At 48.5% G+C, this 17276-nt stretch overlaps 1 protein-coding gene across 2 annotated transcripts in view; it reads left to right on the forward strand.

Annotated features, from left to right (window-relative positions):
• Window positions 1-17276, forward strand: part of Myo5b (myosin VB) — a 270878-nt gene that overhangs the window by 226805 nt on the left and 26797 nt on the right. Inside the window, exons 23-29 of one of the 2 annotated variants that reach the window (XM_050151609.1) lie at window positions 3704-3788; window positions 4925-5073; window positions 6123-6242; window positions 7211-7348; window positions 9810-9875; window positions 11304-11543; window positions 12483-12583. In XM_050151609.1, the coding sequence (XP_050007566.1) occupies window positions 3704-3788; window positions 4925-5073; window positions 6123-6242; window positions 7211-7348; window positions 9810-9875; window positions 11304-11543; window positions 12483-12583 (899 nt within the window). The remainder of the gene's footprint in view (window positions 1-3703; window positions 3789-4924; window positions 5074-6122; window positions 6243-7210; window positions 7349-9809; window positions 9876-11303; window positions 11544-12482; window positions 12584-17276) is intronic. The other variant, XM_050151610.1, reaches the window with a different exon arrangement.

The raw sequence follows: 17276 nt of genomic DNA on the forward strand, positions 1-17276 counted from the left end.
GCTTGGAGAATGGTAAAGGGACAGCCGGCTCCTGTTTCTATTCTAGGATCTGCCTAGCTGGGGTTTAATATTTAGAAAGGGCATCATCCAGCCTGAACAAATGCTGAATAATAAGACAGTTGGTTTTCTTCGGGTCGTGTCTAGGGGCTTTCTCTGCCTTGAGTGAGATTGATGAGACCAGCAAAGCACAGAGATGGAGCCAGCGGTGGTAGATGTTTAATTAATAGGTTTGATGTTTCTGTCAGCAGAAATTGCAACTGCTGTATTGGAACTGGCATCCTGAAACACTTGGGGCTGCCACCTCCAATGGTTTCACCTAATAGGCCACATTACTCTGCTGCCTTAGCCCTTAGGAGTCGGGAATTCATCTCTGTGTCCACAGAGCATGGAGCTGCTCCTGTTACACCCCAGCCTATCATTTTCTAAGGGAGACATTACTTGGGACTCTCCATAGAGCAGTCCTCCCTAAGGCTCTTAACCTTGTCCCTCTTGTTCCTTCTGTAAGGCTCAGCATCCCTCCCTGGCTGCTATCATGCAGCTATGCTGTTTTGTGTTTTGTGTGGGGAGGTGCCTCCTTGGGCTGCCATTGTCATGGAGGCAATGGCTCTGTCTTAGTTAGGGATTCAATTGCTGTGAAGAGACAACATGACCACAGCAGATTTTGTAAAGGAAAATATTTAATTTGACTGCCGAACAGTTTCAGAGGTTTGTTCCATTATCATCATGGTAGGAAACATGGTGGCATGCTGCAGACATGGCGCTGGAGAAGGAGCTGAGAGTTGTACATCTTGATCCTCAGGCAGCAGAAGTGAACTGTGACCCTGGGTGTAACAAGCATAAGAGACCTCAAATTCCACCTCCACAATGACACACTTCCTCCAACAAGGTCACACCTACTCCAAATAGTGTCACTCTTTGGGGGCCATTTTCTTTCAAACCAGCATGTACTTCCTGATTCAGAATGTGCTCTGAAGGTTACACAGAGCCTACCTTGGTACAAGGTTCAGTGGGAGAGGAAAAGTGACCTGTAGCCAACTGCTTGACCCTAAGGCATCCTTGGCACTTTCCAGGTGTCTGGTAGGTCCTAGATTCTGTGCCCTTAGGCTGATGCATAGGCTGTGTGTTCTTCACCTTATCAGTCACGAGCCACTGCGATGGACCAGCTCAGCTGGGGCACTGGGATCAACAGGACAGGGTCTCAGGAATAGGTGGTAAGGAGTTGGCAAATGACAGGCACAAGACTCAAAGGAATTGCATCTGAACGTGTCTTTACTAGGCATGGGGCTCATCCTTTATACAGAAGAGATTGCTTAACAGCATGTATTGTTTTTTCATGTGATACAGATTATTCTGAGAATCATTTTATCAGATACATGAGAATAGAATTTCATCAGACAGATGTTCCCTGGTGTGAGTCTGCAGTTGGTCATGCTACACATGGCTTGGCGTTGGTTTTGATACAAATCTTTATCTAGGCTATGAGTTCATGGCATTTTGAGCTAAGGGCAAGTGGTTGTGGTTAACAGTCACACAGCCTACAGTCTTTTATATTTCTGCCATCTATGCATAAGAACTTCATCTTTCCTTCTTCTTCTCCTCCATATTTCTAACTCCTTTTCAAACCTTCCCCAAAACCAATCTCAAGACGTTACAGGCATTTATCTCTCTCTTCTATCCTTATCTCATTTTTGCTGAATCTGTCTTAATTGCTTAATTAAGTTTGCCTTTTGTTCTTTATTTACTAAGCACCAGATTAAACTTGGGAACCTTTTCCCCTTGAATATTAACCCATCTTCCCCCATTAGCATCATATAGTCCTGTTATGACAATATCTTATCAGTAGATTCTGGAAACTAAAACACACTATCTTCCCTTCCAGAAGAAACCAGACTGCATTCCTTAGAACATAAGCAGGGAATGCCAAAAGTGCAAGGGCTCCAATGAAGGAAGCACAGCACACACACCTTCTCTGCGGGCACTCTACCTTAGAGATCACGGAGACTCTGCAGGAGGTGGCATGACAATCCACCCCTATTGGTTGGTTTCCTTGGATGATCCCAGTATGTGGCCTTAGGTCTGAGGTCCTGCTGAATGGAAATAGAGGCATCTGCCCGGAGAGAGTACAGGGCTCTCGTGTTGAATCTTCTCAATATTCAGCACAGGGATTCTTGGGCCTGCTGTCCTCGGAGTTGCATTTTCATTGGCTCAGGATTTGTGGCTTCATGAAAAGGCTGACAGTTATTAGAAAGGGCTGTAACTCATCTCTGTGGATAACAGGTCTTGCCACAGGATGATAGAAGTCATTGTCCTTCACTCCGCAGGTGTTTATTGAGTGCCGTGTGTGTTAGAGACTATTCTACACAGTGGGACGAAAAGAATAATCAAAATCATTCTTAGGAAACAGAAGATAGAAACGGGAGCCCATGATAACCCCTCACATGCTGTAAGAGCGAGCGAAGCAAAGGGGATGGAGAGTGACCTGTAGGGGTTTGGGTCATGCGTGACCGTCAGAGGAGCCTCTCTAAGAGGACAGCAGAGTGTGCTGAGAATGAGCCCTGAGGACTTCTGCAGTGGCTGAGCAGCCAGGAGGAGACGGGTAGGAAGGATTTGGCAGAGAGGACAGGGAAGGAGCTGGGAACGCTCTGTGAGCTCAGGAACAGTTGTAGCTTGTGAAACTTCCAGGGATGGGCAACTGTCTTCAGCATTGAAGGCTCTGTGGGCTTGGGAGTGAACTAGAGCACATCCCCCAAACTATCCCGGAGACACGAGTTTTAGCCATTATTTCCAAAGGATGTTAATTTCAGCTTTTGTGTTAGGATTCCACTGCATAAATATTTAACATCACTGTTGTCACACTGTGTGTATGTGTGGGGGTGGGTGTGTCAGAAGATAGAGGATAACTTTTAAGAGTCAGTCCTCTCCTACCATCTGGAATTGAGCTTAGATAATTAGGCTTGGTGGCAGAGACCCTTACATTTTTTTAAATGTTGCTTCTTTTCCTTTATTTATTTATTTATTTGTTTGTTTGTTTGTTTGTTTATTTTATTGTGGTCATAGTCACCTTTGGTTGAACCTAGTTTCTTAAGCACAGCATTTACCAATGACCCACCAATTTCCATCACCCCATATTTCCTTTAGTAGTGTTGTCTGGAGTCACATGCTGGGCTTAGATCTGGATGTTGGTACCAAATGTGTCTCCCTCTCTCAGAATCTGGAGCACTGGTCCAGTGAGGCAAGCAAGGGCAAGTGGGTCAAAGCCCAGAGATGATGTGACCATTGTGAGCTTCTGGCTTTCCCAAGACTCAGCTATGATAGCTTATGATTCAGCAAGAGAGACAAGCACAAAGGGCTGTCTTTTCCATGCGTTCCTCAATAGGGAATGTGAGCTGAACAGAGACACGGGGGGGGGGGGGGGGGGGGGGGGGGGGGGGGGGGGGGTTCCCTGTGAGTCCTGGGTGATCACATGCACTTTGACCAGCTCCGTCTTGCTGAGCTTGCATTTCTTCTCTATGTACGTAATTTCCCTTCAGAATGAAAGCAGCTTTGGTTGAAGCCGTTTTCCTAGGTAGGGAGGTAGGGCATCAGAATTCCATCTCCTCTGGAGGAGTCTCATCTTCTTCTGTCACACAAAGGAAGGGTTTTTTTGTTTTGTTTTGTTTGGATTGGTTTTTCTGGTTTTGTTTCACCTGTTGATCTCTTTCAGCGAGTTGCAGATCTGGAACATGAAAATGCTCTCTTGAAGGATGAGAAAGAACACCTTAATAACCAAATCCTGCGCCAATCCAAAGGTAAGCTCCAAACCAGCTTTGCATCTCTCTTCCCGATTTTCCTGGCCTCCTGGAGGAGGAAGGACTTACTAAGAGAGATCTGGAGAAAAGGACTGTGGATCTTAGCATCCTGCTGTGACATTCCTTTGAAGCCTGACACCTCTTTGCAAAGCTCTGGGACCTTGTGCAAGGATCCCACCTGAAAATGGGCAGGAAAGACAGACCTGGAAGGGCTTGTGGGAGGAGCCAACAGGATACGCAGGTGAAGTGCTTAAGCTGGTGCTCAGCACAGTTGAGTGTGCACAGCTTTTACATTTGTCTTGTTCATCCTTATCGCCTGTGTCTCCTACTATATGGTTAATATGTTTGCTGAAGGACAGGACCTTTGATTAGACCCTGGATGAGCCTCTCTCAAGTACTCACCAACTTCCAGGCTGCCACCCATTCCTGTGGCTCGCTTATCTGCGGGGGGGGGGGGGGGAACAATAAAGTACATAAATCCAGTTCTTGTCTGCTCAGTGTAACCAGATCTCCTCCTATCCTTAGGGTTCTTCCTCATCTCAGAGGGCAGCTGAGCATCATAACCTCAGAGCCCCTCACCAGCCTAAGATCTTGGGACAATATAAGATGCTTTCAAATTGCCCTTTAAAAACAAAACAAAATTTGCTTTCCACTATTATGGATACAAGCCTGGCAAGAGAATAAAACCCATCTGGATTTCTTAGGTTCCTAGCCCACTTTCCCCTATATCACCTCTGGTCTGGTCTCCATGGACCTGAAGAATCAGGATTGTGGTGAGAGCTCAGAGTGAAGCCTGGTTCTGCTGGAAATGCTGCCAGTGGTTCTTACGACAGTTGTCACAAGAGAGGCAGGCTCGTGGATTGGGTGGGGTGCTCGTGTGCATTGAGAGTGTCTCTCTCCACCTCTCTGAGAGGAGGGTCACCCTTCTTCCTGTCAGAACCCTTGGTTTAGAATAATGAGCCCCTCCTCAACTCCACAGTAGGTGAGGAGAATGAGAAACTCATCCACAGCCTCTGGGATGAGCCTGTGTGGGCAGCCTCTTAACAAGAGATTAGTCAGAATGCTCCTAGCAAGGCATGCGCATTGGAGAATCCCCCTCAGTTGCTGAAAGCCAGCTTCCCATGCCTGCTTTCCAGCTGAATTTTCCCAGAGCTCTGTGGAGGAGAGCCTCCTGATGAAGAAGGAGCTGGAGGAGGAGAGGTCCAGGTACCAGAACCTCGTGAAGGAATACTCCCGGCTGGAGCAGAGATATGAGAACCTGCGAGACGAGGTGACCGTCCTAAAGGCAAGGGAGGCAGGCAGTTCTGCTGCCTGCTGGAAATGGCTTCCTTTTCTGCCCTTCTAGAGCTGGCTGTATAGCTCTTGCTGTCTGGCACTGCCCTGCTCAGCAAACATGCATGTGTGCAAGGACCACCTATTCTTTCGTTCCTATGGGAACTCTTGTTGTTAGGCAGCTGCCAGTCAGTGGTCCCTCCCTGGGGATGACCTTTCTCAACACGGAGCTTCTTCTGAGATCTTAGGAGGCTAAGGATTGTTTTACTGTTTGTGTATGTTGTCATCCTGCTCCTTGTTCTAGAGGAATCTAATGTCGAGACAGTGGTGTGGTAGGCTGTGACCTCAGTTGCTTTGGCACAGATGGAGTGAAACCCTTGGAGCCTGATTGGGTCTCCTAATGTCTGAAAAAATACAAGACATTTTTGTGACATTTCAAGATGTGACATTCTTATTTACCCATACATATGAATGCTCCCTCCCAACATACATATTCAACATCAGTAACTTAGTTGCATGGAAACCAGGAAAGCAATCTGAAAAGGAACTGAAATAGAAATCTAAAAATTCCACCAAGCTCGGCTTTCACTCTTAAAGACAAACCGGCTGCCAAAAATTAAACTGAAAGTTCCTTTTCAGTGACTAGCACGGAAGGTGCGCCCTATTTCTAATCACTACCATTTCCGTGAGCAGAACGGGGTGGACGGAGAGGCTGTTCAGGGTAGGGTTGCAGCATTCCTTTCAAGAGCCTGGAGAAGGGTACACCGTGTACATTCAGGGTGCACAGCTGCGAGTGAAGGGCTGCTCTGCCTCACTTTCTGGGTGTTGTGGGTTGTAAAGCATTCAGAGACAAGGGAAGAGCCGGGCACGTGGTTCTTTAGTAGACCATCTGCCTAGCATGTAAGGGAATAGCTAGTAATCCAGTGTTCCAAGGAGCAGTGCTGCCCAAGCTTGGTGACAAGCAAGGCAGTTGGCTGATGTCCAGGGCCTGCTGCTCCTTGAGAAGTTAGCTCTCATTAATACGAGCTGGTTATGAATGGTCACTTTTTCCTCCTTGAGCAGCAAACTCCGGGCCACAGGAAGAACCCCTCAAATCAAAGTAGTTTAGAGTCTGACTCCAATTACCCCTCCATTTCCACTTCTGAGATTGGAGACACCGAGGATGCCCTTCAGCAGGTGGAGGTAAGTCTGGGCACTGTCTGCAGCTGTCCTGCCTGGGACATGTTTAATTGCCTGAGTGGAACTCCCCACCAGAGATTCCTGCTCTGTGGGTGGTGGCTCAGAGGATCCAGGGGGTGAACCCTGAGGACAGGGTCACTGGGTTGCAGTGGACTTACAGACTGTGCAAGCCACATGGTGAGATGTACAGCTGAGCATTTGTGGAGATCCTGCTTCTATGAGGATATGAACACTGCCATCCCCGAGGCTGTGCTCAATAAGGCAGATCCGGAGCTGGCCAAGCACAAAGAACTCATTACACGAGGTGGAACAAAATCATGCTGCCACACATGTACACAGCATAGTTAAATACAGGCTATATATGTACTCAGACACATTACCCACTCGCAAACAGACACGTTTGTACCGATACATAACCCACATAGTAAAATCCAGACAGGAATCTGAAAGGATAGAAATACACTGGGAAATGGGTGCGTTAAGATCACGGGCTTCATGGCAAGGGGGGTGCTGGTTATTTCAAGTTGCAACCAGGTAGTTGTTGGTATCACATTTACAGTAACTGTGGCCACAGTGATCCCGCATCAGGAAGCACTGTGTCCTGAGATTTAGTTTCTCTCGTGTAATACCATTCTCCAGAAGTGAATTCCCTTTTAGCTTCCAAAGAAAATGCCCATGCCTGTGTCCGTTTGTTCTGAGGATGTGTGATTGGTCAGTTAAGCGACTCACACCGGAGGAATGTAAATGACTGAGACAGAGATCTAATCTAGACGAGAATAAGCCTGCAGCGCCAGCTTTCCTAGGAGAAATGCTAGTGGTTTGGCACAGGCTTCGTGTTGGAGGCGAGGGCTGGTGTTGGGGAGGAACAAGGAGCCAGATGGCTGCTACAGAGGTGGGCAGCGAGACATTGTGTGTTCCCAGAAGCATTTGTGCTGTGGAAACACCTTCTGTGCACCCCTCTCCCCTTGCAGGAGATTGGTGTAGAGAAGGCAGCGATGGACATGAGCGTCTTCCTGAAGCTGCAGAAGAGAGTGCGGGAACTGGAACAAGAGAGGAAGAAGCTGCAGGTGCAGCTAGAAAAGGAACAGCAGGACAGCAAGAAAGTGCAGGTGCGTGGCAGCTCTGTGAGCCTGTGGCAGCCTGGGAGCCCTTGGCAGCTCTGGGAGCCCGTGGCAGCCTGGGAGCTCGTGGCAGCTCTGTGAGCCTGTGGCAGCCTGTGTATTTCTCATGGGATTTAAGTCCAGCTCTGGGTCACGTCACCAGCAGATCTATTCTCAGGCCTACACTGAAAATCATGGGATTTGACCCTCTCCCACATCCTTGACCCCCTCCACCTGTATCTGAACTCTCCTTTCATAGCGCCTTTCTTCCCTTTCTAACCAGAAGCAGTGCAGACTCAGGTGTGTGTGGCTTGCTGTCACATTCCTGGGGATATTTATGTTGTTTGGTTTCTTTGCTTTGTTTTGCCTTAATAAGCAGTAAGTGAGGAGGTAAAGCTTGGTGGATTTAAGTCTCTCAGATCGATAGTTTCGGAGTGGGGAATGAAAGCGTTAGGTACACAGGTGACTCTTCCGATGGCAAGCAAAAGCTGTCTGGAGACAAACACAACCCAAACACTAGATAGATGCTCTTTAGGCCGTACCCCAAAAACCCACTGTCCATTGAAGATGTCCCCCACGCTTCCAGACACAAACTCAGCACCAACACGGGTACTGGAGGTTCACCCTCGTGGGAGTAAAGAGAGCTACCATTGCTCTGTGGCACCAGTGGATTCCCCACTTCAGAAATGGGCACCTGGCTTCAGAACTGACTTGTCTGGATACCAAGTGAAAAGGGGACTCTCAAAGTATAATCACCAAGCAAGGCCAGTGGACTATGTCCTGTGTGTTGTTGCCCGCAGTTGGTACAGCAGGAAATATTACGGACCCTCTATTATCCTCTGAGATTAAACTTCCAGAGATCAAGTTTCTGAATCTTCACCTGACTTCAGAAGGAACCCTAAGCCACCTAGAGAGCTATAATCCAGGTCCCCAGCCATAGAGGTCATGTACCCAATACAGCCTGACTGAGGTGTCTGTGGAGCGCTCCATCCGTGTAGAGTGACTAAGCCCTCATGAGAGGGGAGCCTCTGTGGCTGCTCGTCAGACTGCTCCATCTATCCTGACCCGGCACAGTTGCCTTGCCACTACAGTGATTCTGACCTACCGTGTACTTAGAAACATGACTTACATGGCCCTTAGGGTGTGACTGCACGATCCTCATTCTCTGAGAATCTCATGTATTCAGCATTTAGAGGGGTTATGTAGCCTCTCTTTGCCACACAAAACACAAGTGCAGGCCACTTGCCTAGCAGCAGGGATGCTGGCCCAGGTCATTCACGTCCCTGCTCATGGTGATGGAGGAAGGCAAGGCAGAAATTGGTACCTTGGCAGGGCTTTTCCCAGCTTACAGGGCAGCAAATACACATGTCCTTCATCTGGAAGAGGTTGTAAAAGATGCTCCCTCTAAACCCCAGGTATCCTGGTCCATCCACAGGATAACCTTACCAGGACTTCAGGTTCCTAGGACTTAGGTAATTTTATTAGTGTTCTATTTGGTTTTGGTTCTAAAGGCCCGTATTCTTCAGGGATGCCCCCCATTAACTCACTCCGAGCAGTTAGCCACTTAGAAAACTGTTTGTGGCCCCTTTTCAACAGCCAATTCAACTCTAATGGCTGCTACATAGTCAGAGGAGCTCTTGACTGACCTGAGTCCTGGTGGACCAGTTACTGCTGCCCAGAGACACCAGCTTTGGCATTCTGAAGTCTGCTATGTGTACTGCATACCCACTGTGAGCCAGTTGCCTTCCTAGAAGGTCACAGAGGAAGTGGCATCAATTCACTCCGAGGCACTTTGAATTGCCTGGGAGATAGACCCATGAGTAGACACCCCGAAACGTGAGAACAGCATTAATTTCCAGGTTTTACAGCTAGGTGCTGAGACAAAATACCACCAAATCAGCTGCTGACTAACCAAGCATTCTTCCTCCAGCGGCCACAAGTCAGTAGTGAAGGCTCTGATGTGACTGTCCCCTGAAGGCAGTGGGGAGGACTTGACCTCACGCCTCTCTCTTCGTGTCTGACGCTCTTGCTTTGCAGCTGACTCCAGTCCCACCTCCATATTAGTACGGCCGTCTTGTCTGTGTGCTCCTCCCACCTAGTGCATTAGAACTCACTGCATTCCATCCCCTAAGACCCTGTCTCCAGATGAGGTCACATTCACAGGGAGAGGAGCTTAGGACTTAAAAGTATTAGGGGTGCATAATTTAACCCATGATGCAGTTTTACACATTTTCATCCCATCAGCGCCCATGGGGGCAATGTGATACAGTGGAGGAGGGAGTTGTTTTGGGGGGATTCACGGTAGCCCGAGTACTGGGCTACTTTTTGAAGGAGGTGGGGATACAGCTGTGGAGGGTGAGGTTGCCAGCTATTCGTGCAAAAGCAGAGTGAGAAAGTTCAGCTGCCATCAGAAATCTCTGCAGCGCGTGTACCCTGTGGTCTGTGCTTACCTCTCTGTCCTCCTGCGCAGATGGAGCAGCAGAACAATGGCATAGATGTGGACCACGATGCGGATCTGGCTTACAACAGTCTGAAGGTAAGGCTGGCTGTTCTCTGGCACAGCTGGGCTTCAGGACACTCGTGCCAGTCTGCTCACCAGGAGAGCGATAGGCAAGTGACTGCATGCCTCCACTCTCACATCCTCACCTTGGAAATGAAGGGGAGTGAAACACGTGCCTCCCCTACCTGGAACAGCCCAGTTAAAATAAAATGTGGCCACAGGAATAAAATCACTTTGAAAAATACCCAGATATAAGGCAGGGGGTTCCCTTTGTAGCAGATGCTGAGTTGGCAGATGAGGGCAAAGTAGAACAGCAGAGGCTTCGGACCCAAGGAAGAAGGAAGGGACATCAGACCAGGCCCTTCCCTCCCGAAAACTTCCTAGTGAGGCGGTTTCAACAGTCTGCTGGTCACTAATAGAGCAACAATTTGCTAATAGTCATTGCCAAAAAAGAAAAAAAAAAAAACCTTGAACCATGAACCATTTCTGTGGCTTCCATTTCCCAACTACTGTGGTAAAATATATATATATATATATATCATGAAATTTATTATTTTAACAATCCTAAGTGTATATAAGGATCAGCAATAGAGGATTCATCCATAATGTACAAGCGGCTCACTGTTGTTCACCCTGTAATCTACTTATCTCGCCAAACCTTTCTCCACTGAAGAATTTCCGTCCTCCCTCCCCAGAGCCCCAGTCAGACACCATTCTACTTCCTGTCTCTCTGCACTATAGATGCCTCATACAGTGGGCTGTGACATCTGTCTTCTTGTGGCAGTTTATTAGTCAATGCCTTCAAGAGTCATTCATGTCACATACGTTGTCGTCCTGGTTGAAGCACTCAACTTGCTATGAGCCTGCATTCCCTGGACTCACTTGGCTTTGTCCTCTTACTCAGATAGCGGAGGTTCTGCCCAGTGGGATTTGGCTCAGTCATCTTGTGACTCAAACAAGCACATCTCTTTTTAAAGTTTCTAGAAAGTCACAGAGCAAATGAACACACAAGGCTTTAGGAAGTCCTATTAACAGCATGTTGATTAGAACTGTCAGTTTGGGGGGCATAGCTTGGTGACAGAGAACTTGTCCTGGCTTTGATCCCCAGCACTACATATGTATAAACATGCATGCATGCATACATACATACACATGCAGTCACAGCTATCAGTCCAGCATTATCACAAAGAAGAATTTCATAGCCAAATGTGCTTAAAACATATATTGCATCCCCAGGGAATACCACAAAGTGTGTCAGGTGCAGTTATCTGAAAATTTGGGGTGATAGATTTAAACCCTAAACTGACCACTGATGACATCAGAACTTGAGCTATGTATGTCTTCATTCAAAACAGTAAGTTACTCTTCCAGTAGACAGGGAAAGTTAAGGCAAGAGAGGAGACAGGCTGGGAACATGCTGTGGGTCCAGGAAACAGCAAACTGTGCCCCTTGGCTGTCTTGTAGAGACAAGAGCTTGAGTCAGAGAATAAGAAACTGAAGAACGACCTGAATGAGCTGAGGAAAGCTGTTGCTGACCAAGCCATGCAGGACAACTCCACCCATAGCTCCCCGGACAGCTACAGCCTCCTGTTGAACCAGCTAAAGCTGGCCAATGAGGAGCTGGAGGTCCGCAAAGAGGAGGTGCTGATCCTCAGGACCCAGATCATGAACGCTGACCAGCGCCGATTGGCTGGCAAGAACATGGTGAGGAGATGGCGATGGCAGCCACGGGTGGGCTTCTTGGGGCAACACTGAGCCAGTCGGCTTGTGGGTTTATGTGTCTTTACTCTTGGGGCTCTTAAATATGAAAAGCAAGATGTCTGTCTTCGGGGTCTCTGAAAGCAGCTCGGAGGTCTGGTGCCATTTCTTCATGACCTTTATGATCAAGAGATATGGGACTAGAAGTGTCTAGAATTTACTAAACTTAAGAAAGTGATCACGGAGGCTGGAGAGATGGTTTAGCAATTAAGAGTGCTTCAGTGGCCTTGCAAAGGACCAGAGTTCAGTTCCTGGAACCCACAACTCACAACTGCCTATAAATCCAGCCCCATGGGTATCTGAGGCCCTCTTCTGGCCTCCATAGGCACTGCACTCCTACAGCCAGACATGCGTGTTTTTTGTTGTTGTTGTTGTTGTTTTGATTAAGAAAATGTTCAAAAGACACAGATAACCTTAGTGGCTGTTTTTCATGACCCTTGTTGTTCATTTTGTCTCTGGGGGGATTTCTCTATCAACCCCTCCAGAGTTGTGGGCCCCCTTCATGTGTGTTTCTGATATTCTCACCTTCAAGGGCAGATTGTAGAGTGGGAGGGAGGGACCAGAGGTGAATAGCCTGGACCACTCTAGACATGGGCCCTAGAAATGACACTTGAATCTTGTCCTTTGATGTAACCGCCTTCTGCTCACAGGATCCTGGTCAGCTGCCCCACTATTTGCTCCCAGTGCCTCACAGCCAGGCCCTGCTAAGGCTGTGTCCTTCTGCCCTCTTGAAGTCTTGCCCCTGCCTGCATTGAACAGCAGCAGGCTATTTCTCCAGGCCTCCCCCTCTTCCCAAAAGCACGTTTATACACCTCTGTATTAGAGACCCATTGCCTAGACGTCGTTAGTACAACCTGAGTTAGTTTCCATTTGCGTGTTTTCTAGGAGCCGAACATCAATGCCAGAACAAGCTGGCCCAACAGCGAAAAACATGTGGACCAGGAAGATGCGATTGAGGCCTATCATGGGGTCTGCCAGACAAACAGGTAGGACCCACCTCTGAGAGCTGGACCTGGAGAGAGTGAGAGGCAGTCTGGTGACAGGAGGGGCCATTGTCTAGCCTAGCATGTTACAACCTGTCCCTTAGGTACTGGCCGTCTGCCCAACATCAGGGAATTATCTCTTGGAAAGAGAAGACCCTTTGGGAACCTACCAATAGAAAACATTTGTTTAAAATTGCTAGAAGCAGTGAACCCTCCAGAAAGAGCAGTGGACCCTCCTGAAAGTGCAGTGAACCCTCCCGAAAGTGCAGTGAACCCTCCAGAAAGAGCAGTGGACCCTCCTGAAAGTGCAGTGAACCCTCCCGAAAGTGCAGTGAACCCTCCAGAAAGAGCAGTGGACCCTCCCGAAAGCACCAGAGGGCCATGCTATAAACACAGCCCGAGTTTGCTTCCTCCGAAGACTGAAGTGCTTAGGATTTCAAGATCTCCTGCTGCCATCCCTCTTCTGCAGATGAGGAAACTGGGGCCCAGAAGGATTGAGCAGTTTTAGGCATGCAGCTGGCCAGAGCAAAATCCAGGAGGCCTGGCTTCCAGGCTGCATTGTCCCACCTCCACCCCGCGTGGGAAACCAGAAGCAGAGATGTAGCCAGCCCCCAATTCTCCCTAAAGAAGAAAGTGAAGAATTGAAGGTGACTCTCTGCACTAAAGCCAGAGTCAAGATGCAGTCTACTTGAATTCTCTTGGGTGGAAGATAAGGAGTAAGATGAATGAGAAAAAGAGCACGGGTAGTATTAAATTAGAAAGCAAGCTGGCAGCCGTGCAGGGTTTATCACTCTGATCTTCAGAACCGAAATTGCTCCCAGCCCTCTTTCTGTTCTTTCCTGCAGCTGGCAGGAGTCTAGTCCTCCGTCTAGGTCTTTCCAGGGGCTGTGTAATGCCCCAGATTTTGTCTTCTTACCTCAATAACAATAGAGGTGATGAGGAAAAAAAAAAACTGTCTTTACTATATCCTGCAATCATCCTGTGCTCAGAAAGCTCAGCAAGTCCAGCAAGCAATAGTGAACTAATAGCTGAGAACCTGAGTTAAGAAAAGAGTAGCTGCCTAGAGGAGGAAAAATCAGGACCTAGGTCCCCAATAATTGCCCTGTTAGGCACCATAGAAGTTTGTCTTTCAGTTTTGTCCCAGCCTCAGCTTTGAGACAGTTTTGGGATTACTGCAAATCCGAGCATTACAGGGGAAAGCATCTGATCTTACTTACTGGCAAAAAAGGGGAGTTAGGCTGTGATTCCGGGGATCCTGGATAAGCACCTCCTTATGACAAGGGTGTTGTGAAGGTAGACATTTGCTGTACCTTTCCTGTGTGTGGCCTGTAATGGAGAGGTGTACATACATACAAATTGTGTCTTAAACGTGTGGTCGAGTGGAGTCCCTTTAGAATCTGATAAAATGTGTACCTAGCCTGTGTTCAGGCTAGAGTTCTGAGACAATTCCATGTACAGTCCCTTGGGTTCAGCACGCTCCCCACTTGCTGAGTTTTCATGGCCTGTTGAGATCTGCAGAGAGGGTCTGCCTGTTCTGTCTCCTGCACTGTGAGCCACAGGCAAGCGTCTCTCTTGCACTGTGAGCCTAAAGGCAGGTGTCTCCCCCTACACTGTGAACCTGCAAGTAAGCAGTGTTGAGACCTGCTCTGGCCAGAACTCCCAGAGCGTGAAACACTCCCTCTTCTTCTTCTGCAAGCTCATGCTGTCATCTTGGGAGCGAGGAGCAGCCAGCGTTGTTCTGATTGCTTTACTTACAGAAAAGCTAAGGGAAAGAAACAGCCGCAGAAGCCAAGCTTAGAGATGGAAGTCTTTCATCCTCTCCAGCTGGTTCTGGGAGAGTGATGGCGCTGTGGACTGTGAGAGAAGCTGCTGCCACCCCCAGGCCAGCCTCCCCAAGTCAGGCCATCCAGGTCACAGAGCTGGCTTAGAACTTGGGCATAGAGTGTGGCTGGACTCAGCTTAGGCCCAGCTTCAAGAACAGTACTTCTCTCCCCTGTACACTTCCACCAAAGTCCTGCCAGGCTGTAGTTGTTGTTCAGGTCCACTGGAGGGGCCAGTTCTTAGAGAGACAAGTACACCTAGACAGAACCTAGTTCTGCTTCCCTCATGTGACCTCTTTCTCCCTCTGTGCCTGTGCTCCTGATCTGCTTCTCAGAGGCCCCAGCAAAAATCCTGGGCTGCTGGGAGAAAATTCAGTATGAACTAAAGTAGGTGCCCAGAAAGCACGTAGGGATCTTCCTGCACACAAGTGGCCGACCAGCCTCAACATACCTGCATATATGACAGAGTATGATTGCTTGGTCTGTTCTTCAAGGTCTGCAGGGGGAAGTGCATCCCCTCTGAAGCCATTTCTGGGGCATGACCTCTACAGCGAGCAGAAAATACTCCGAGGTCATCCAGCTTACTGTGTTAGCCTAACACTTGGGCAATCAGGCCAGGGAATGCAGAAAAGTGTCCCTAGTAGGGCTCCTGGCTCCACACTGAACCGCAGGCCTTGTTGCTTATTCCTTTGAAGTTAGCCACTTCAGGAGCAGCTCCTGGTAGGAGGGCCTATGCACAGGCGCTCCCTAAATATTTGTTGATTTCCTGAAGCTGAGCTGTTTGGATTTTCCTCTTCACGCCAGCAGATGTCACTCCCTCCCCAGCCACACTCCCAAGCACAGACAGGAAGGGGTCTGAGACTCTGGTACTTTGGGTCTCTTTGACCTAGGAGCAAAAGTCTCTACTGAGTCCTGAGTCGGTTCACCAGTTTTTAATTTACGCATGTGACTGCTTTCTTGTCGCGAAGCCAAGTATTTGGGCGGTCCATCATTGCCTTTTACCTTTCTCCGTGATGACTGGCATGTGACAGAAGCCAGCACCCTTTCCCTGTGAAGTTAGGAACAGGGGGACGGATGCTAACTTCCTGGAAGTATGTCTGGGCCTCCGTCTCACATGCGCCACTCGGGAAAGTAGGAGAACTCCAGAAGGGAGGCAGAGTTCTCAGAGACCAGCAGTCCCTCTCAGGCTCTAAAGCAAGGCTGGGGGGGGCTTCTAAAGAAGACCGGGAGACCCCCAGAGGTCCAGCCAGGTGTCGGCACCTCTCCACTTGCAGCGGAGGGGATGGCCAGAGAACAGTATGCTGGCCTCCATCCCTCCTTAGCCCTCATGTACACTGGGCATTTCCAAGAACTCCTGCAGCCCCAGGGCCTCCTTTGGAGTAAAGCATTGCTACAAAGGACCCTAGGTAGATGCAAGCCTTACCATCTGAGAACAGTAGGTGCAGGTATCAGTCCCTGCTCAGCACAGCCTTAGGTCCTCAGGGATTTTCTGGGACGTGTGGATTGCCCAGGACACCTAACTGCTGGGCACAGAAAGAGAAAGCAGAATCTGGCTGTCTTAGTTACCTTTCCATTGCTGTGATTAGGCACCATGACCAAGGTCATTAATAGAAAAAGTAATTTGGGTCTTAGAGTTTCAGAGAGTTAGGGTCCATGACCATCATGGCGAGGAACATGGCAGCATGGTGCTGGAGCAGTAGCTTAGGGCCTGTGCCCTGATCTAGCAGCACAAGGCCGAGAGAGAAAAAATGTTGAGAATGGCAAACCCCTCTGAAACCTCAAAGCCCACCCTCACTAACACACCTCCTCCAATCAAGTCCTCCCCCGTAATCCTTCCCTAACAATCCCACCAACTGGGGACCAAGTGCTCAAACATATAAGCCATTGGGGGCAATTCTCATCCAAAGCACCACATTGGTGAGGCTCCAGGCATTTACAAGGCGGAAGGCTTAGATCTTCAAAATAAACTTGTTGTCATTAATCCTCCTCACTGCCCTGCCACAGAGATGGGAGCTATAACACTAAGGAGTTGGTCCTAGACTAGGAATAAACGCCATGGAAAGGCCACAGAAGTGGATTTTCAGAGGGGGGTTGGTACAGATGTGGGTACCCCAGCCCAAAAGACAGACTGTGTAAGCACTACAGGTCTGGGTTCCTCCTGCTAGCAGCTAGCTCTGGAAGGATCTGGAATGGATACTTTCAGCTTTTAGACTTTACTCAAAACTTGACAAAGTAAGACAGTAGCTGACTTGACCTGGGCTGTTTGGTTTGTCGTCTGGGTTCTGGGATGGGCTGAATAGTTTCTCTGTTAGGCTGTATGGACTAATTCCTCCCCCATGATTCACGCCCTCTACCAGCTAGCCCACTGACCTTTAAAGACACACTTTACCAAGGAATTTGTGGGGTGAAATAAGAAGAGAACTTGGCACAGTGACCTCCAAGAAGCACCTTGGCCAATATTAGGCAGATGGTATGACCGAAAGAAGATACCAGGGACCTGATTTCATGGGTTGACTGGACAGGGAAATGGCTGTAACTTAAGTCAAGGGAAGACATAGTTTGGTTCTCAGCCTGTAAGTTTGTTGTCATTAACTTTAATACACATATGCACAACACACACACACACACACACACACTTCCCTATAAGGATAGCTGGAGTTGAGGCTAGTTATCAATTACTTGCTCTTAGAGAATGAATGGCAGAAAGCTGTGCATTGAAAGCAAAATGTGCAATTTCCTTCCTTACCCTGGTGGAGGCCAGCATCCCCCAGGTGCCTCACTGTGGTACAGCATACTCCATACCGTGAGGACCTACTCAGCCCCTGTGCCTTCTCCAGACCCTGTTTAGACTTGTCTCCTTGTTCTTTCAACTCCTT

This window comes from Alexandromys fortis, unplaced genomic scaffold (genome assembly GCF_014885135.2).
Source record: "Alexandromys fortis isolate MF-2015 unplaced genomic scaffold, M_Fortis_MF-2015_v1.1 scaffold_71, whole genome shotgun sequence".
NCBI lineage: Eukaryota > Metazoa > Chordata > Mammalia > Rodentia > Cricetidae > Alexandromys > Alexandromys fortis.